At 43.1% G+C, this 21904-nt stretch overlaps 1 protein-coding gene across 1 annotated transcript; it reads left to right on the forward strand.

The window, feature by feature from the left end:
* Positions 1–1174: 1174 nt before the first annotated feature.
* Positions 1175–21559, forward strand: CLRN3 (clarin 3). The gene is made up of 3 exons (XM_073595130.1): positions 1175–1496; positions 4920–5102; positions 19677–21559. The coding sequence occupies exons 1-3, from the start codon at positions 1262–1264 to the stop codon at positions 19949–19951; spliced, it is 693 nt and encodes a 230-aa protein (XP_073451231.1). The 5' UTR covers positions 1175–1261; the 3' UTR covers positions 19952–21559.
* Positions 21560–21904: the final 345 nt, after the last annotated feature.

A 21904-nucleotide genomic window follows, 5' to 3' on the forward strand; every position in this document is an offset into this window, starting at 1 on the left:
TGTATTATTTTTGGTCTGTAGCATTGCTTTGTTTAATATCTGGGTTATATTTTTAACTTCATCATTCATGCTTGCCATGAGTGGTTGAGCACTAATGGCCTAGCACTATTCCTGGTGTTGGGGAAACACACAACCACAGTCACTCTTCGGTTCAATAACAAGTCTAGGGGTGTTTTTTTTATTTTTGGAGTAACTGGGATAGGGTTGAGAGAACTGAGTGGGACTAACTATGTACAGATTGAGGACTGTAAATTCCCATCACAAAGAACTGGATAGACTAAGCTCTTCAGGGCACCAGCCAATGTCCCCTTTGGTCAAACACTCAGCTGTCTCTCTAGCACAAAAGGGGTGGCAGCAGCCCAAAAGTCTCTAAGATCTCTCACAGCAGTCTGTGCTCACACAATGTCCAGGGACAGTTGGTTGCCTCCTTCCAACATCCATGCGACACTTTTCTCCTGTGATACCAGACTAGATCTTCAGCAGACAGACCCTCAGTCAGCTCTCTGTAGCTTCAGCATCCAGGCCTTCAGGTCGCCCACCTGAGGCCCCACAAACAGCAAGCCCTCCAGGCTGTGTTCCTCTCCTAAAGGAAAAGACCCAGCAGCTCTGTGTCTCAGAGTATTTATATAGACTCCCAGCAGCCTTTAGGGCCATCCTCCCTGGAATTGGCTAGGGCTGCATAAATAGTCAAGCTGCTATTTGCATTGCTTCACACCTATGTTCCAGAGAGTTCTCCAGTTCTTTGGAAAGCAGATGAACAGTCAAAACTAGCAGCAGATGAAACACTGAGCAGACCTAACTAATCACATGCAGCTGCACTAATTACAGTGAGCACAACAAAATTTACCTAACACAACTATTATAGCCACACTGGTTACAGTGAGACAAGCTAAATTTACCTAGCAAACAAAAATACAGCTCCACTAAACACAGTGAGCCAGCACTAAGTCTACCTAATCCTAGCACCTATCTAGGAGGGTGCTACAAAAATATACTGCATTTGTAGAATGGTTTTTAAGGTGACAGCTCTAGTTTTTCAGGTCCTTTTATTTTTTTCCTGATTATTGCTCCCATAGTAACATAGTTTCAAAGATCATGGTCTAATTGCTGGGAACATTTATGACTCCTGCCGGTGCAAAGTTCACTAGGAAAACTAGGTACAAATATTAAATCCGGATGTGGATCTTTACTTGCCAGAGACAGCCTAGACCTACAGGCGTGAAGAAGGCCAGGAAATAATAGCAGGAATAATTAATAAGAAATGCCCTCGTCGCAGAAGACATGGTTGTTCTTAGCTGGCTTTATATCAAGCATCGGATCATTCGCAATCATATGTACATGCTTAGGGACTCTGCAATGGACTACCACCAGGGTCCAGTTTACTGGAGTGGGTTATGGAGGAGAAGCGTATGTAAAACTTGGACTGTTTGTTGTCAGCCGCAATAAGACTATCACGAGCGGCGTGGGACTGGAAACTGAAGAGAGCACCAAACAAGGTAAGGCCTGTCCTATGATTGTAGGATAGTGGAATAACCCATCAACACACATCCTGTGAAGCTCTGCAAGTGTCACAGTAAATTTAGCCATATGCTAGTAGAATTTTGTTCCAAATTTTTCATTTTAGGAATGTTTGCTTTTCTAATCATTAGTGCGGTTAAATCAACATTAAATTTTGACCCCAGTGACAAGAAAATATGAAGGAGCACAATTAAATCTTTTTCTCAAATGAACGCATTTCTAACAGTTCCTGGAAGACCATTCACTCCAAAATCAAATGTTAAAAGCAAACAAAATGTTGAAGTAATTTCAAATTGATGTAGCGGTACCCCCTGTAGGGGCTGCTGAGTGATGTGGCCCACCTGTAACCCTGTCCAGACCTGCGTTCACTTCCAGACACTCCAAGACAATGAAAAGTCCATCAGCTTTGTTTTTTTGTATTTTATTGAGGGATTAGAACTTGGATAGGGTTAAGGAATTTATGGAATGCCCAGAAAAGATTTTTGCATGGCTTGGGACACTTTAGATACTCTCCTCCTGCACAACACTTACTGCAGACTATCTCTCCATCTCCCTCCAGCACATCGGGTGCAGCTAGCACATGGTTAGGCCCGACACCGGCTTCAGCAAAAGTAGCTTATTACAGGCAGGGACCGCGGGCCCCTATGGTGTAGCAAGGAAAGTTCTGGTGCTAGCTGCTCTCTTTGGTGGACTACTGATCCCAGTCAGCCCTTTGCAGACCCTGACAGCCCTCCTGGCTGCAGTGACCTGACTTCAGTGCCAGTAACATTATAGTTTCTCCCGCTGGCTCTGCATCCATCTTAGACTGCACACTCCCAGTCCGCTCCAACATGCCTCTCCCAGCTCTCCTGACTGTGCCTGTCAGTCACCGACACCTGGTGGATCCCTCCTGGAGACTTGCCAGTATTCCCCGCTGTCCTCTCCTGCTCCTGTTCAGGACACCCCTTGGGTCGTATGGGGTTCTTGCTCAGCTCTAAGCCCCTGGCCCAAGGTCACCCCCCCACCACCACCAGAATAGGAGTCTTCCTCAAAGGCCCGACAGCCTAATACTCCATCTCCAGTTCTTCCACCCAAAAAAACTCCTCCCCAGCTGGGCTGACCCTGGGTATTTAAGGAGGCCTGCCCCTGCCAATTCAGGGATTGGTCAGGGCTCCTTAGAACACCCCAGACAGCTCCACCCTTCTTCCCCACCTTCCTTCTAAAAGCCTCTAGAAGCAGGTAACCGAAAGATGATGCTACCTGTGAGTCACCAGCCTACTCTGAGCCACTCCCAGCCCCACAGATCAAAACAAACAGGCCTAGCTTTTAGCTAGGCCTGCCTAAATTTACCTGCTCTACAACAAAAAATCTCACTCTAGCACCTACAGTAGGTAGAGGGTGCTACATTGACATTCCTCAAGTCATCAAATGTACTGAGAATTTTAATACGAACCTTTGTTTGAAAATCTACTAGTAATTGACTCATTTTATGGAGAAGGCTATTAATACACCTATGCCCTGTACACGCGACCGGTTTTCACATCGGAATAAACTCTGAAGGTTTTTCCGACGGAGTTCCAACGGAATTCCGCACAAGCTGTCTTGCCTACACACGGTCACACCAAAGTCCGACCGCCAAGAACGCGGTGACTTACAACACGTACGACGGGACTAGAAAACGGAAGTTCAGTAGCCAGTAGCCAGTAGCTTCCATCTCGTACTTGCTTCAGAGCATGCGTCGTTTTTGGTACGTCGGAACAGCATACAGACGAACGGTTTTCCCGATAGGAATTGGTTCCAACGGAAAAATATAGAACATTATAGTTCTCTTTCTAGGTCCGTCAGAATTTTCGACGTAGAAAGTCCGATGGGGCATACACACGATCGGAATATACGATGAAAAGCTCCCGTCTGACTTTTTCTGTCGGACATTCTGCTTGTGTGTACGCGGCATTCGGTGTAAGAAAACTTTTTTAGTACTGCTCACCTCGAAACTGGGGCAGTGGCTCTCAGGTTCCAGTGTGCACGCACATTCTTGATGCAAAGAACCCTGTGGGCCGTTCCCACCAGCTGTAATCTGCCTGCATTGCACAGAGAAGTACTGGGACCCAGGGTTGAGATCACTGGGTCTAAAATAAATATTATTTGTATGTAATGAGAACAGAAAAAAAAAAAGTTCTAACTGCAATACTTACCTTTAATCCAGAGCTGTCTCCTGTAGTGATATTTTTTCACCATGGTGGGGCCTCAATTTTCCCACAGAGATGTGTGCTATGTAGCTGGGTTTTAAAAGAAAAAAAGCACAAACATGGGCACAACATACATACAAGAGTGCTAACTCCCCAGCCACCATTCTGTCCATATACACTATATTGTCAAAAGTATTGGGACGCCTGCCTTTACACACACATGAACTTTAATGGCATCCCAGTCTTAGTCTGTTGGGTTCAATATTGCGCTGGCCTACGTTTTGTGGCTATAACAGCTTCAACTCTTCTGGGAAGGCTGTCCACAAGGTTTAGGAGTGTGTCTATGGGAATGTTTGACCATTCTTCCAGAAGCGCATTTGTGAGGTCAGGCACTGATGTTGGAAGAGAAGGCCTGGCTCGCAGTCTCCTCTCTAATTCATCCCAAAGGTGTTCTATGTGGTTGAGGTCAGAACTCTGTGCAGGCAAGTCCAGTTCCTCCACCCCAAACTCATTTATCCATGTCTTTATGGACCTTGCTTTGTGCACTGGTGCGCAGTCATGTTAGAACAGGAAGGGGCCATCCCCAAACTGTTCCCACAAAGTTGGGAGCATGAAATTGTCCAAAATGTCTTGGTATGCTGACGCCTTAAGAGTCCCCTTCACTGGAACTAAGGGGCAAAACCCAACCCCTGAAAAACAACCCCCACACCATAATCCCCCCTCCACCAAATGATTTGGACAAGTGTACAAAGTAAGGTCCAAAAAAAGACATGGATGAGCGAGTTTGGGGTGGAGGAAGTTGACTGGCCTGCACAAATTCTTGACCTCAACATGATAGAACACCTTTAGGATGAATTAGAGTAGAGACCTTCTCGTCCACATCCGTGCCTGACCACACAAATGCGCTTCTGGAAGAATTATCAAACATTCCCATAGACACACTCTTAAACCTTGTGGACACTCTTCCCAGAAGAGTTGAAGCTATCATAGCTGCAAAGGGTGGGCCAACTCAATATTGGACCCTATGGACTAAGACTGGGATGCCATTGAAGTCCATGTGTGTGTAAAGGCAGGCGTCCCAATACTTTTGACAATATAGTGTATATTACTCTCTTGCCATATAATACACATTTTTTTCAAGTAATTCTTATACCCCCCCCCCCACCAAGTCCTTGTAATATCGGGTTCTATATGTGCTCACTGTTCAATCTTCCCTACCTTCTCTCATTTCAGTGTTTGACCTATTAAAGGAAACGAACAACGTGAAGATCGCCCACATCATCGTCATCTTATTCTGTGTGCTCGGACTTGCTTGCTGTTTTATGGGATCAGTGACTACTTGTTTGAATAGTGTCAGCAATCCTTACATAACCTTCTTGGGTCCCCAGGGTGTCTACGTGTGGAGTTCTATAAATGGTGAGTGGATGGTAAGAAAAGAATCCTAAATGTGGGGGTGGGGTCCTGATAATGATTAATGATCTATAGGGGAGGGGCTTAGAAGGAGGTTTTCCTCTAGGAAACCCCAATGATAGCCGGCTAGCACATGCATCCTTTCAGAATTACGAGGAAAACCACCCAGTGAAAAACATACTTGATTGACATTCCGAAAGTTATCTCCTATTTTTACTTTTACATAAAAAGGTTGGAAACTATTGTTGTTTATCTGCTCCATCAGCTGGGTGTAATTTGTGTCTCCTTTCCCCAAAACATGCAGCATAAAGAAGAGCTCCAGGCTCCCCCCCCCCAAAAAAAAATATAATTAAATGTCAGCAGCTTCAAATACTGTTTTTTAATATTAGGGCACTTACTAGTCCAGGAATCCAGCGGTGTCCTCACCCGGGCTGATTTTTCAATGTGCTATCGGGTACTGGCACCGCCATCTGGACTAAGGGAAAATGGCAGCGAAGCCTTGCGGCTTCACAGCCAGTTTCCTACTGCATATGTGTGAAGCGCGCAGCGATTTGTGAATGGGCTAGCTTCGGGGGGAAGGTTGGGGGGGCAGAGCTTCCGGTTCAGTTCACCGCGGCGAAGGTACTCGCTCCCTCCGAAAAAGATGCCAAATGTGACAGCGGAGGGGGAGAGAGAATAGGCAAAGAAGAGGAGCTTCACCTTTTGGCTGGAGCTCCACTTCAAGCTAACTGAATAATGGCCCGTACACACAATATCGTACGAAAACGGTCGTCTGAGGAAGGATCGTACGATTTTCGGATCGTGTGTACACTACTTTCGACAGCCAATCACGACCGTTCATCCGATATTATTCGATCGGGCATGGACGAAAATGTTCCTCGTACGATTCCAGATCGTACGATTTTCGGTTAGTCAGTATAGTTGTCGTCCAACAATACAATATAAAAACATTACAACACATGACATCACTTCTGATTTTTTTTTCAGTTGTACGAGAATTTTCGTGACTTTATTATTACTATATTCAATTTCTACTTGCGATTATTAAGCGAAAGCGGTCGTACGATTTGTCGTACGATATTCGGATCATGTGTACGGGCCATAAGTGTCAGGGCTGGGCTCAGCCCTTCCTTCCCTCAGCTGGCTGCTCAGCTGTCGGCTAATTGCCAGCTCCTATCTCTCCACAGTTACTTAGCTGTTGATGATATCCTGCTCGTCAGTCCTGCCTACTTAAGCCGTCCAGCCCAGAGGATCCCTGCCTTCGCCTACTGTCAGAAACCATTAAATCAGACCGAGACAGAAGTACAGTTAAATCACACTTGTTTAATAATAAAAGTAAATAGAACAAACGTAGTCAACATCTCTAGAGACGCTCTCCTGCATTCCTTTTAAAAGACTTGCTTGGCTGACATCCCTTCTGGCTCCAGATCCTGCTTGTTGTTTTACTACGCTCATCTCTGGCTCCCTGACGTTTGGCTTGTCTGACTATCCGTTCCGGTTCCTGAACTCTGGCTATGTTTTGACTATGTTTGTTCTATTTACTTTTATTATTAAACAAGTGTGATTTAACTGTACTTCTGTCTCGGTCTGATTTAATGGTTTCTGACAATAAGGTAGGAAAGATATGCAAAGTTTATCATAAGTCAGCACCTACGGCCCCTTCCCCACAACCCTATCCGGTGATTGTGAGGGTCTGCGGGTTGGGGGGTTACATGAATCTGGAGGCCCCCCCTTTAATAATATGGCGGGGGCCTCCAGATTCCCATGAGTAGGGGTACTTATTCCGTACCCCTACTCATTCACAAAAAAAAGATGTAACCTATAAATAAAGACACTTTGACAAGCCATTTATTAAAAAAGCAAATCAGAAAACCCCCAAAAATGTCTCTCCAAAAAAAAACCTGATGAGGGATCCGGATGCTACCTATAGCCGAATGACAGATCCCTGAGCTGTCATCAGCTATATAAAGAAATTGGCAAGGATAGTGGTGACATCATTGCCCAAGTGGTCATATTTAGACAATGATGTAACCCCTCTGATCCCCATCCGTTTGCTTATGTGGCAAAGGATTCCCAGCCATGTAAGTGAATGGGTCGGGTGATGGAAGTGGTTGGTAAGGACATGGCAGGTGCAAGCACCCGCAGCATCTACTATTCAGCTGTAAGTCCATGTTACATCGGGGCGATTTGGCATGCTATCGCATGCTGACCCGCAGTCAGTGTGAACCTAGGCTCAAACAGCCATCTGTAAACAAACCGCTCAAAAAATATATATTTTGGAACGACCTCTGACCCAACATGAGTGATTTTCGTGTTCCTCCTAGCAGAGCTTAAGGCTAGGTTTCCACCATTACGTCCCCAAAGTCACGCGATTTTCCAGCGATTTTTTACCGTGATTTTTGACCATGACTTGAAGAAATGCCTATGTAATCTTGAGGTCTATAGACCTCAAGTCGCATCAAAGTGGGACCAAAGTAGTCCCTGCACTAGTCGCACAGATATGAACGGTACTCATTGGAAAGCATGGGGTACGACTTGTCATGCGACTTTTCAGTCCCAAATCGCATGAAAAGTCACACTAGTGGAAACATAGCCTTAAGCCTAAATACCTGCAAGGATGCACTCCAGCCCTTGCAAGAGGGCATTGTCATGCCAATTCAAGTGCCTGGCAAAGCTATATAATGGTGCTGCCTTTCATAACCCCCCCGGAAATGCCAGGGCTGAATTAAAGTATTAAACCCAAAAACGAACATTTATTATGTTGCAAGTTACCAATTTAAAGATTTAAAGATGTGATGGCTGCAATTGTTTTCTTTTTTTAGCCTTTTTTCTATTATAATCTGGTGGTCTGACCAGTAAGTCTGTTGTTTTTCAAAAGAAAAAAATCTCTTTCAGATATATCAGTTTACATGGATGAGACAAACCATTTAACATTGGCAGAGGTGCTTACAATAAGCAGCTTATATTTGCGTAAAACCTTTTTTCCCAAAAGGAAAAAAAACGCTGTTTGCTGTAACTGATTACAAAGGGCGAGCTGGAGTTTGACTTCAAATTGTTAGTGTATTTAAAACTGCTAGGACATTTAACACTCCACTCGCCCAGACTGACAATGCTGCTATCTGCTGTGCACTTGTGCTCATTCATCCAGGACTCTAATACAGGAGGTGTTTTACTGGCCAGATCACCAGGTGAAAATACCGCTTTAAGTATTATTCATTTTATTTGGGTGATAGTTGTTTTTTACAAATTGCTTTTTAAAGCTTGTGCCTCTCCCATCGCTCCCAACTGTCCCTGATTTCGAGGGACTGTCCCTGATTTAGGACAAAGTCCCTCTTTTTTCCTCATTTGTCCCTCATTTTGGTCTAATCTATATAGTTGTATGTAAAATGTACTTTTTTATCTTTCAAAAAGTGTTTCCGAGTGCTAAATATTCCATCAAATTTCTAAACGTCCGCATTTGTAAATTTCAAAAGCCAATATAAAGGGATAGTAGTGGTAAAAAAAAAAATCTTTGTGACTTTAAGCAATCTTTTTTTGTAGAATTCTCCTTAAGGGGTTGTGGCAGGGGGTGTGTCCTATGCCTGCATACTTTTGCTAATATGTGTCCCTCGTTCCCATCTCCAAAAGTTGGGCGGTATACTCTCCTCCCGATGGGAGGTGCTGGGTTGATCTCTGTTCTGTTGTGGCTGATTCAGGGTGGACATCGCCATTTTTATTAGCCTCTGTCTCCTGACAAAGCAAAGTTGCAAAATGCGTTGAGATTCTGCTTCCTTTCCACCACAATATTTGTAACTACCTGCATTTTGCACAAGGAAAGTGGTGGTTTAGGGGTGCTAGAAAGTGAGGGATAATGTCATTAAATAAATCACAAAGGAAAAGTATTGTAGAAGATGGGCTTTTAAAGGGTAGTCTCCATGGTTGAGATAAAACATACAGTATCTGACAAAAGTGAGTACACCCCTCGCATTTTTTGTAAATATTTTATTATATCTTTTCATGTGACAACACTGAAGAAATGACACTTTGCTACAATGTAAAGTAGTGAGTGTACAGCTTGTATAACAGTGTAAATTTTCTGCCCCCTCAAAATAAGTCAACACACAGCCATTAATGTCTAAACCATTGGCAACAAAAGTGAGTACACCCCTAAGTGAAAATGTCCAAATTGGGCCCAAAATTTCAATATTTTGTGCGGCCACCATTATTTTCCAGCACTGCCTTAACCCTCTTGGGCATGGAGTTCACCAGAGCTTCACAGATTGCCACTGGAGTCCTCTTCCACTCCTCCATGACGACATCACAGAGCTGGTGGATGTTAGAGACCTTGCGCTCCTCCACCTTCCGTTTGAGGATGCCCCACAGATGCTCAATAGGGTTTAGGTCTGGAGACATGCTTGGCCAGTCCATCACCTTTACCCTCATCTTCTTTAGCAAGGCAGTGGTCGTCTTGGAGGTGTGTTTGGGGTCGTTATCATGTTGGAATACTGCCCTGCAGCCCAGTCTCCGAAGGGAGGGGATCATGCTCTGCTTCAGTATGTCACAGTACATGTTGGCATTCATGGTTCTCTCAATGAACTGTAGCTCCCCAGTGCCGGCAGCACTCATGCAGCCTCAGACCATGACACTCCTAGAAAGAAAGGGTTACCCAGCACATGACAATGAGAAAGCCTGTATGATAATTCAGTTTTATATTGTCATTTTTGTGGTTGGAATTTTTTCATATATGCTTTTAAAAATAGTTCAGGTGCAAGCCATCCCCAAAGCGTATCCAGAGTACTCTGTGAGGAGTGCAAAAGAAAGAAGGAGGGAGGCGCACCTAAGTGCACCTCCCTCCTTCTCTCTTTTGCAGACCTTGACACTTCCACCACCATGTTTGACTGCTTGACACTTGTCTTTGTACTCCTCAACCAAATAAGTTTATCTTAGTCTCATCAGGCCACAGGACATGGTTCCAGTAATTCATGTCCTTAGTCTGCTTATCTTCAGCAAATTGTTTGAAGGCTTTCTTGTGCATCAGCTTTAGAAGAGGCTTCCTTCTGGGATGACAGCCATGTAGACCAGTTTGATGCAGTGTGCGGAGTACGGTCTGAGCACTGACAGGCTGACCCCCCCACCCCTTCAACCTCTGCAGCAATGCTGGCAGCACTCATACGTATTTCCCAAAGACAACCTCTATATATGATGCTGAGCACGTGCACTCAACTGCTTTGGTTGACCATGGCGAGGCCTGTTCTGAGTGAAACCTGTCCTGTTAAAACGCTGTATGGTCTTGGTCACCATGCTGCAGCTCAGGTTTAGGGTCTTGGCAATCTTCTTACAACCTAGGCCATCTTTATGTAGAGCAACAATTGTTTTTTCTTTGCCATGAGGTGCCATGTTGAACTACTAGTGACCAGTATGAGAGAGTGAGAGCGATAACACCAAATTTAACACACCTGCTCCCAATTCACACCTGAGACCTTGTAACACTAACGAGTCACATGACACCAGGGAGGGAAAATGGCTAATTGGGCCCAATTTGGACATTTTCACTTAGGGGTGTACTCATTTTTGTTGCCAGCGGTTTAGACATTAATGGTTGTGTGTTGAGTTATTTTGAGGGGACAGCAAATTTACACTGTTATACAAGCTGTACACTCACTACTTTACATTGTAGCAAAGTGTCATTTCTTCAGTGTTGTCACATGAAAAGATATAATAAAATATTTACAAAAATGTGAGGGGTGTACTCTCTTTTGTGAGATACTGTATATAGACCCATAAGGTATGGGTGAGTGAAAATATGTAACGGGCAAAATGACTACCCTTTGTAGGTCAGAATCCAAGTAACATGGGAAAACAAAAGATGAGATTGTAAGGATTATGCTTTTAGGAAATGTTCTAAAACCTGTGGTGGAGTTTAGTCTATGCTTAGCCTCTGAAGCCGCCTATGGATATGTGAGGTGGATTTGGTTTTTAATAAGTGTAGTATGTCTCATGTGGTACCATTGTGTATGTTGTAATTTTTCCTTTTGATACCAATAAATACAGTTTTAATTGATCCAGCGAGTTAATATGTAATTTACACTATTAGGGATGGTTGAATTCAATTAGGTCTTTTATTTTAGTTTTTTCTATATGGTTCTTTAACAATAGCTCCCACCCCTCATTTTTTGTCTTTGTTTGAGATACTTTAAGTACTTAGGCAATGTTTTCTTGATTAGATTAAGCAGATTTTGCTATATATACATTGATATAAGTGGTAGCATCTTGAGGACCCATCTTCCGTTTAGTGTGATATCTGTAGAGGGGGCATTCTTTCTACTGAATCCTAATGTAAGGGGCATTCTTCCCATTGACCCTCAGTGTAATGGAAACCTTTCTCTCACATGGCCACCAATGTAAGTTTTGTCTTTTCCCACTTACAACCAACCTAAGGGGGACCTTTCTCCACTCCCTGCCAATCGAAGGGGGGTCTTTCTCCACTCCCTGCCAATCTAAGGGGGACCTTTCTCCACTCCCTGCCAATCAAAGGGGGACCTTTCTCCCCTGACCATCAATCAAGAGGGGGCTTTCTCCACTGACCACTAGTCTAAGGGGATCCATTTTCCACTGACCACCAATCTAAGGGGGGCTTTTCTCCACTGACCACCAATCTAGGGGGAGCCTTTCTCCACTGACCACCAATGTAAGGTCATTTTTACCCTTTGCTTTTCTGACCTTTATTATGTTTTATTTAATTGTATTATTACTACATATAGTTGCTGTGTAGAGTGGGTATCAAATATACAAGGTATGCCACATTCCTTTTTCTGCTATTTATCAATATCAACTTGCTCTTCATGCTAATGTACCACAAGCTGTAGATAGACTAATTATTAGCAGGGGTTTCTGAGACCCAAAAGTTATTTCCAAGGGTTCCTTCATGTTAAAAAGGTTGAAAAATCTACTCTATATGTATTTCCATTTGTATTAATGATCTACTTCAGTCATGCGTTTTTAGGGTGTGTAGTCAGCGTCAGCACTGATCTCATTGCTGTAATGGTATCAGTTCAGAAATAAAGTTTTCTTATGTGATACAGTAGGCTTGTTTATGGCAACTCAAGCTGTGGTTAAAGATTAGTACACAGACATATCTACACAGGAAGCTCTCTATGTTTTATACTAACATCAAATACGGGGGAAGAATCACCATATGAGTCACAATGTCAGTTGGAGACCTTATCTGAGCAAATGAGTAATGTGAGATATTTATAAGTGGCATTATGATATTCTTATTTGATCCCTATTTTATTGTGGTATCTGAGGGAACCAAAACCATTCTGCAACATTTTTTATATTTGGTTCCTAAACTAAAAACATATATTTTTTAATGTTTTTACAAGATTCCTGCTGATGCGCCTAAATGTTCCCATGGGTTGACAAATGGCTGCTTGTAAGGGGCGTTTAAAGGCTTCTGGCCCCTTTCCTCCCATTGTAGTGTGTAACTGAGATCTTGTTCTATGATTGGAGGAACCATTCCGCCAAGCAAGAAAGATGGCACCAGTTGCTGGTTGGATTGAGGAGTTCTGTAGAGCTTGTTAATCAACAAAGGTTATTTTTAGGGAGTGTTGGAATATATGAGGCTACCGTATGAGCATGAACTGGGCTTTCCGGTTTCTGTGGGTAACCTGGGTGTCAGAGTAAATTCCCCCAAGTCTCTAGACATCAGGGGAGAGAGATAGATTATCAGAGACTTTTGAGATCTCCATGTATATGGGTAAGTGAGTGTAGTTGGGGGACTTGAGAAGCAGACGGCAGTATCACATTGCCACCAAGGAATAGAGGTGGCTACACCAGGAGAAGGTAGCATCCCTTTCACCTCTGGAGCCTAAGACAGGTGAGAAACCTCCAGAGAGATGCTGAGACTAATGGGAAAGGGTGGGTGCTGTCTGGAAGGACTGGACTTGAAATCTAGCATCAAGTCTCCACAAAGTCTCTGATAATCTCTCTCTCTCTGGATGCCAAGAGTCCTTGAGAGATTACAATTTGCCCCTACCCAAAGAACCCTAATGCCCCATACACACGGTCGGACATTGATCGGACATTCCGACAACAAAATCCTAGGATTTTTTCCGACGGGGATGTTGGCTCAAACTTGTCTTGCATACACACGGTCAAACAAAGTTGTCGGAAAATCTGATCATTCTGAACGCGGTGACGTAAAACACGTACGTCGGGACTATAAACGGGGCAGTAGCCAATAGCTTTCATCTCTTTATTTATTCTGAGCATGCATGGCACTTTGTGCGTCCGATTTGTGTACACACGATCGGAAATTCTGACAACGGATTTTGTTGTCGGAAAATTTTATAGCAAGCTCTCAAACTTTGTGTGTCGGAAAATCAGATGGAAAATGTGTGATGGAGCCTACACACGGTCGGAATTTCTGACAACAAGGTCCTATCACACATTTTCCGTCGGAAAATCCGACCGTGTGTACGGGGTAATAGAGTAATGAAGATGAAATGGGGACATGAGTAATTCGGGATCCCAAATTACTGGTGAGGTTACTATATGTTTAGTCAAAGTTGTGAATATGCTAATGCAGATGTACAGAATGCAATGATTTTCTTTTACTTTCATATAATCCAAATTTCACCTCCTGCCTGTGGGAATAGATGTTCTTATAACAGAAAAAATTAATTTTCACTGCCTGGCTTTGCCAGGATCGGCACATTGCTTATGTAGTTGACATCTCAAGTCATACACCTGGCCCTAACCTAATTATATTGAATAATTCATATTCAGCTTGGCACGATTCTAGGATGATAGTATTCCTTATGGCAAGCCTTGGCACATGTGCGCAGTTATACAGGATGAGGATATACTGGCCAGGGCAGCAAACACGTCACTTTACTCAAAACATACCCTTTATCTGTGTACAGAAAAAAAAAACCTTATGGAGGATTTTACTAAAAGTGGAGAGTGCAAAATCGGGTGCAGCTCTACACAGAAACCAATCAGCTTCCAAGTTTTATTGTCAAAGCCCAATTGAACAAGCAAACGTTAGAAGCTGACTGGTTGCTATGCACAGCTGCACCAAATTCTGCGTGATCCAGTTTTAGTAAATACCCCCCATAGGTTTCTATGAGCTCCTCCTGCAAATGCTATTTACCTGGCTGTGTCTGGCTTCAATACTTTCTTTAACCACTTCCCGACCGCCGCACGCCGGTGTATGTCAGCACAATGGCAGCGGTGGGCAAATGGGCATACTTGTATGTCCCCTTTAAGAGCCGGGGCTAGCAGACACGCCGCCGGAGGCGCAAGCACGCGCCCGCCACGTACAATGTGACTGTGCCCACGGGTCATTGAGTCTCCCAGCAATCGTGTCACGGAGCCCCAGAATGGGTAGTGTCTATGTAAACAAGGCATTTCCCTGTTCTGCCTTGTGTCATGACAGAGAGCATTGCTCTCTGTCATCGAGAGCAGTGATCGTTGTCATGTGAGGTGAAGCCGATCCCCCCTACAGTTAGAATCACTCCCCAGGACACACTTAACCTCTTCATCGCCCCCTAGTGGTTAACCCCTTCCCTGCCAGTGTCATTTACACAGTAATCAATGCATTTTTATAGCACTGATCACTGTATAAATGACAATGGTCCCAAAATAGTGTAAAAAATGTCTGATGTGTCTGCCATAATGTCGCAGTCCCGATAAAAATCGCAGGTCACCTGCATTGCTAATGAAAAAAAAAATAATAATAAAAATGCCATAAAACTATCCCCTATTTTGTAGACGCTAGAACTTTTTGCGCAAACCAATCAATATACGCTTATTGCAATTTTTTTAACCAAAAATATGTAGAAGAATATGTATGGGCCTAAACTGAGGAAAAAAATAGTTTTTTTTATATATTTTTGGGGGATATTTATTATAGCAAAAAGTAAAAAATAATGTGTTTTTTTCAAAATTGTTGCTTTTTTTTGTTTATAGCACAAGAAATAAAAACCACAGAGGTGATCAAATATCACCAAAAGAAAGCTCTATTTGTGGGGAAAAAAAAGATGTCAATTTTGTTTGGGTGCAATGTCGCACGCCCGCGCAATTGTCAGTTAAAGCGACGCAGTGCCGAATCGCAAAAGGTGCTCTGGTCAGGAAGGGGGTAAAATCAGAAGCTGTTAAAGCTTAACTTCAGGCAGATAGAAAACAGAAAACAGAAAAATGAATGCAGCTCTGTATCCATTAATACATCTTTACATATAATTTTGAAATGTATCTAATACCATATAAGCATTTGACTCTAACTTGTTATCAACATCTTTCAATCTACTGTACAGCAGCACTTTTTCTCTCTAAGGCCAGTTATCTTGTAACAACCTACTCCTGACAAGCACACACAGAATGCATGCACTGTTCTACATAAATATGAGAAATATTGAATATTGTAAAATAGAACTGCCCAAATATCAAGACAAATAAACATAACAAATTACAATAATTTTTTTATTAATTTGGGCTCATTCAGACAGGCCATGACACCTGTTCTGCAGAGTATACAAGTGGATGCAAATTCAGCAGCTGCATTGACACAGCTGCATTTCAAAATGTTACATGCATGCACGTGCATGGATCCGAATGCAGACAGTGTGCCCCAGCATGTATTGAGCTGAAAGTAGGCTTATCTAGAGATAGATTGCTGTACTGAGTAGGCCAGTGACAAGTATAAGAGCTGCAGGTGTACATGATAGTTTGTAAGTGGAAGAGGGGAAGGTGGTTTTGTTGCTAACAGACTGTATAAGCCTTAAAGTGGATGTAAACCCAATGTCATCCTTTCTAAACTACTGCCATAGTGGTTATCTATAAGGATATACATGCCTCCTGCATGTATCTTTACCTGTCAAATGTCTCCCATCTGTCTGTTATTAGACCCAAAAAACTGCAGATTCTGTGGGTGGGTCTGTTGTCTGGAGCTCAGTGGGTGGAGTCATGATGTCAGTAGACTCCCCGCCCACCTCTACACTCCCCTTGTCAATATGCATTTTCTCCTGTGTATTTATTACACTGAACTTTTGCTATGATCTCTAACATCCAGTGAAAAGACAGGAAAGTAACCACATGACTTCAGCATGCCCAATCATGCTGAGGTGTGGAACAGCCAATCTTTGCAGAGCTGCTGAAGAAAGGAGTGGGGGGTGGGAATTAAAAAATAATGCATGTCTTAGGCTAGTGCACAAGATGTAAATCACCTGTCACTCACAGCTAGGGGGAGTATTTGACAAAGTTTTTCTCAGTTTGTCAAGAATTGTCTCACTGAACAATAAAAGGGGATTGCTCAGAGATGGATTAACTCTGTTTGGCAAGACTGGGCTCAAATGATAGGAAATCTTATACTCTACAGCAGTGTTTCTCAACTCCAGTCCTCAAGGCGCCCCAACAGGTCATGTTTTCAGGATTTCCATTATTTTGCACAGGTGATTTGATCAGTTTCACTGCCTTAGTAATTGCCACATCCGTTTCATCTGGGGAAAATCCTGAAAACATGACATGTTGGGGCGCCTTGAGGACTGGAGTTGAGAAACACTGCTCTACAGTATGATAAAAAAAAAAAAAAAAAAATTCGGGTTTACATCCACTTTAAGCCTCGTATACACGATCGGATTGTTGGCCAACAGAGCGTCAGACTTTTGTCTGAAGGGCGTGTGCTAGGAACTTGTCTTGCATACTAACAGCACACAATTGTCAGCTAAGAAACACAAACGTAGTGACGTACTACATGGAATTTCACTCTTGAGCGCCACCCTTTGGGCACCTTCTGCTAATGTCGTGTTTGGTGAGCATTGATTCCGAACATGCATGTTTGTGTGATGGACTTTTGAACAGACGATACGAAAATCTGACAACAGACTCTTGTTCGCTGAAAATTTACTAGCCTGCCATCCAACATTTGTTGGCGGAAAGTTGGACAACAATTGTCTGAAGGAGCGTACTAACGGTTGGATTTTAGGCAAACAGTCTGTCATCACACAATTCCCTGCCAAAAATCCGATCGTGTGTACGAGGCTTTAAAATAGCAGTAAGCATCATATACAGTATTTCAAAATACACTAGGTTCTGCCCTTAGCACTCATGCTGCCCTAGACCATGGTCTTTTTGGCTTGGCAAGAAATCTGGCTCTGGCAGCACTGGGAGCCGATCAGATGAGCTGCGTGCAAATGTGCTAAAGAAAGGTCATGCTGATAGACGCACAAAGCAGAGTGAACAAAAAAAAAATGACCTTATTGGTCAAATGATGCTCTTTTACTATCCAATCACACCTTGGGAGTGGGGAGATAACCCCACTGTATTCTCGAACAGATAAATTAGCGTCATCCTCCTGCCTGTGCTATATGGCAAGACTTTGGAATTCTCGGGATTATGAGCAGAGAAATAAAAATCTTGGGAATTGCATGTTGTAGAAAGCAAAACGCATCAACTAATCAAATGGACGCCAAATAACATCCTAGAGCAGTGGTTCTCAACCTGGGGGTCGAATGACGATTTGCAAGGGGTCACCAAATCCTGGGCTGTTCCTGGAGCACGCGGACGCCCACTCATCCTCTTCGCAGCCGCCCATTCAGTTCACGGCATGGCTGGGGGGCAGAGACTAGAGGTCAGCTGACTGGTGAGGAATGTGAAGTGGGAGGGGCTGGAGGAGACCCTATCTCTTCATTTTGGCATAAGTGTCACTGCTATGAGACACCACAGAGCTGGAGACACAGTGAGTAACACTACCTGTGATTAGAGTTGCCATTAAAAGTCCCCACTATAGTTATCAGATCAGCAGATGACCTTGATCAAGAGCACCTAAGTTGGCTGATCAGAAATCCCCCCAGCACTGCCACTGATCCCACCCCCCACCAGCACTGGTACTTATCCCAACTCCCCGCCAGCACTGCTGCTCATCCCATAACCCCCTACCAAGAAGTAAGAGAAGGTATAAAAATAGAAAATACATGGAAGGGAGAGGAAAAGAGGGGGAGGAACAAAGAAAATGGGAGAGAAAAAATAAGCGAAAGAACAAGAAAGAGGGCTAGAGAGAGGGATGGGGGAAAAAAACAAGAAAATAGTATTGAGAAAGATAAAAAGGAAAGAAAGGAGAACAAAGAGAGAGAGTGCTACATCCTAAAATGTACCATAAGGGGTTTTAATACTGTACGAGTGGAAGGGTCTCAGGGAGAGCTAAATGTCCGTGGGTTAGGGGTGCAAATTACTTGTCTTGCCTTGGGTGCTGACAACCCACGCTACGAAAATAATTTTACTGTTAGGGGTCCCCACAACTTGGGAAATTTTATCAAGGGGTCACAGCACTAGAAAGGTTGAGAACCACTGTCCTAGAGGCAAGCCACTAAGCAAAGGAACCGGAAGCGATACTCAATAAACAAAGGTTTTTTTAAAGCGGTTGCATGCCCTTACAAAAAAAAAAAAACACCTGTAAGGCAAAGGCATCATAATGAAATACTTACCTAAGAATGAAGCGGCCGTACCGCCTCCCGGTCACCGCTGAGGGAGCTGACATGTTCCCTCCGGGCTTCTTTTGGGTCTGCGGCTCCGGCGCTGGGAGTGGCTGGAGCCGTCGCTGCCTCGTTCCGGCAAGGAGCTCTGAATTTCCAACACAATTCGCCGGACCTTCAGAGCACATGCGCCGGTGACGTCAGTGGTTGCATGCAGGGTGAATATCTCCTAAACCGTAGAGGTTTAGGAGATAAGTATTTTACCTACAGGTAAGCCTTACTATAGGCTTACCTGTAGGTAAAGATCACAAAGTGGAGGATAACAACCACTGTAACACAATGAACTAAAACAATTGGAATAGTAGTTTCGGGTGTCCCTGCCCTTCCTCGAGCTGAAATGTGAACATACAAAATACATTTGAACTTGAGGAAGGATGGGGATGCTCAAAACTGTTGTTCCTATAGGTTTAGTTCATTGTGTTACATAAATGTACTTTTGGATTAAAAAGCCGTCATTTATTGTGTATTGCTCCTTTTTTTAATGGATTAAATATATATATATATATATATACATATACACTGTATATATATATATATATATATATATATATATATATATATATATATATATATATATATAAATCACCTGTCACTCACAGCAAGGGGGAGGATTTGACAAAGTTTTCTCAGTTTGTCAAGAATTGTCTCACTGAACAATAAAAGAGGATTGCTCAGAGATGGATTAACTCTGTGTGGCAAGACTGGGCTCAAATGATAGGAAATCTTATACTCTACAGTATGATAAAAAAAAAAAAAAAATTTCGGGTTTACATCCACTTTAAGCCTCGTACACACGATCGGATTGTTGACCAACAGAGCGTCAGACTTTTGTCTGAAGTATCTAGTAGGTCAGGGCATAGTTAGAACTTCTGATTTTAAGTACTTAAGTCAGTGACATAAAGCTTTTTGATTAATTAATTAGCATTACAGCCAGGGAACTAGCGTTTTTTGAAGTAGGCCAGCAATTACAGCCTATGTGTTCTATCATTGCAGAATTCTTTTATCTGGACCTTATGTATTACCATTATTTTTTAACATTTTATTTATGTTTTATTTACCTTTCTCCTAGCGATCCTTATACTCTTTGCCATGATTGTGTATGCAGTAAATATAGAAGTGAACAACATGCCGAAGAGTTTGGTTAAAGCAATGGACACCACAAATGATCAATTTGGGACTAGTAAGAATACATACGGATACTCATACTGGCTCCTGCTCCTTAGTATCTTCCTTAACCTGACCACAATAGGGATTATCTTCTGTTACCAGCAAATCAGGTATAGCAGGCAGAGAGAACAGGAGAGACCCATGGAGACTGCAACTAGAGATTCCATCTTATTCTGAGACTGTGAGCCCACACTGTGCAAGTTAATGCTTATTACGCTGCCACCATCAGCCGCTCACAATAAACCAGCGGGACCTTCTGGAAAAAAATGCTGCTTCAGTGCTCATTGAATACTCTGATAACACCATTATTATTAAATGGCTGGAAATGAAGAGGCTTCATTGTTAAACAGACTTATTTACCGTACCTCTATATATTCATGTATATGAACCTTAAATTTTTCATAGGCAAATTGTTTTATGTGTTGTTGTGTGGACAGACAGGGTGGTATGATTTGTAGAGGGGCAGTAACAGTTACAGTCACATCTTTGGGCACTTTCAGAAAAAGATGAATGAGGTTAAAGGGGAACTATGGGCAAAATAAAAAATGACGTGATGCAATCTTCCAAAAGCACTTTTTGTTTTTTGATCCTGCCACGGTAGTTTCTTCCAATTCCTGCAACAGGCAAAGATGTCCAGCAAAAGTGACAGTTACAGGGGTTCTGACAACCATATAATACTGGCAGGGGTGCTTACAATGGTTATCTTTTATTCATATGGCTAAGAGCCTGTGTTGATGGGTATTGGTCTCGGCCAATGGCATCTGTTTGAGAAGCTTCTGAGATCATTCATTGACAGGTACATTTGACCTGCAGTTGACTTCCTTCTGACGTGCATTTGATCTGCTTCGAGTGGGTTTTACATTCCCCAAGGGCCCTTAAACCTTTCTTCTAATGCCCCGTATACACGATCGGATTTTCCGACAACAAATGTTGGATGTGAGCTTGTTGGCGGAAAGTCCGACCATGTGTATGCTCCATCAAATGTTGGCTAGCAGGTTCTCAAATTTTCCGCCAACAAAACTTTGCTATTGGACTTTCCAATCGTGTGTACACAATTCCGTCGCACAAAAGTCCACGCATGCTCGGAAACAAGTATGAGCAGGAAGCGCTCGGTCTTGTAAAACTAGAGTTAGTAAAAGAGATATCATGTACAACTTGTACGTCACTACGTTCATAATGGTTGGCCAACATTTGTGTGACGTGTGTATGCAAGACAAGTTGGAGTCAACAACCTTCAAACAAAAATCCACGGTTTTGTTGTCGGAAAGTCCGACAACAAACAGGGCATAAGAGTTCCTTTACATGGGCAGCCTGGGGGCAGCTAAGCTTTTACTACCCCTGCCCACCTACCTAAAAGAGTGCATGCAGCTGCTCAGGGCTGTTCACATGTAAAACTAAACCACATACTGAACTTTGCAGTTGGTATCAACCTGATAATTTATATAAGGCCATGCCACAACTGCCCTGCAAATGCCCCCTTAAAAGCGATCCACCACAGAACAATTTTTTGAGTGGTGGCAAAAGCTGCAAGAACATGCCCTAGAAAACATTGCTGCTTTAATTGGTTAATGTGTTTGTCGAATACCTAAAGTCCATTTATAGCAACATGCCCATCTGAGACTACCCTATTCACAGAGTAAAGTAAAAAGTTCTGTCACCCTATTACAGGAAGTTGAAAATTACAAATCTGCTGGAAGGATCAACAGGGAGGCTCAGGAAACCAAAACGGCTGTGTTAATGCTAGTAACAGACTGCATTATATACACTGTGTTGTTAAAAGTATTGGGACGCCTGCCTTTACACACACATGAACTTAATGGCATCCCAACCTTAATCCGTAGGGTTCAATATTGAGTTGGCCCACCCTTTGCAGCTATAACAGCTTCAACTCTTCTAGGAAGGCTGTCCACAAGGTTTAGGAGTGTGTCTATGGGAATGTTTGACCATTCTTCCAGAAGCACATTTGTGAGGTCAGGTACTGATGTTGGACGAGAAGGCCTGGCTCACAGTCTCCACTTTAATTCATCCCAAAGGTGTTCTATCGGGTTGAGGTCAGGACTCTGTGTATTTCAGTCAAGTTGCTCCACCCCAAACTCACTCATCCATGTCTTTATGGACCTTGCTTTGTGC

This window comes from Aquarana catesbeiana, linkage group LG08 (genome assembly GCF_042186555.1).
Source record: "Aquarana catesbeiana isolate 2022-GZ linkage group LG08, ASM4218655v1, whole genome shotgun sequence".
Taxonomy (NCBI): Eukaryota; Metazoa; Chordata; class Amphibia; order Anura; family Ranidae; genus Aquarana; species Aquarana catesbeiana.

What these genes read in the sequence shown, in the direction of transcription:
- CLRN3 (XM_073595130.1), top strand. Translation starts at nt 1,262, where the DNA reads ATGCCCTCGTCGCAGAAGACATGGTTGTTCTTAGCTGGCTTTATATCA. An exon ending in TGAAGAGAGCACCAAACAAG is followed by an intron (nt 1,497 to 4,919) that starts GTAAGGCCTGTC and finishes CTCTCATTTCAG; the next exon opens with TGTTTGACCTATTAAAGGAA. An exon ending in CGTGTGGAGTTCTATAAATG is followed by an intron (nt 5,103 to 19,676) that starts GTGAGTGGATGG and finishes CCTTTCTCCTAG; the next exon opens with CGATCCTTATACTCTTTGCC.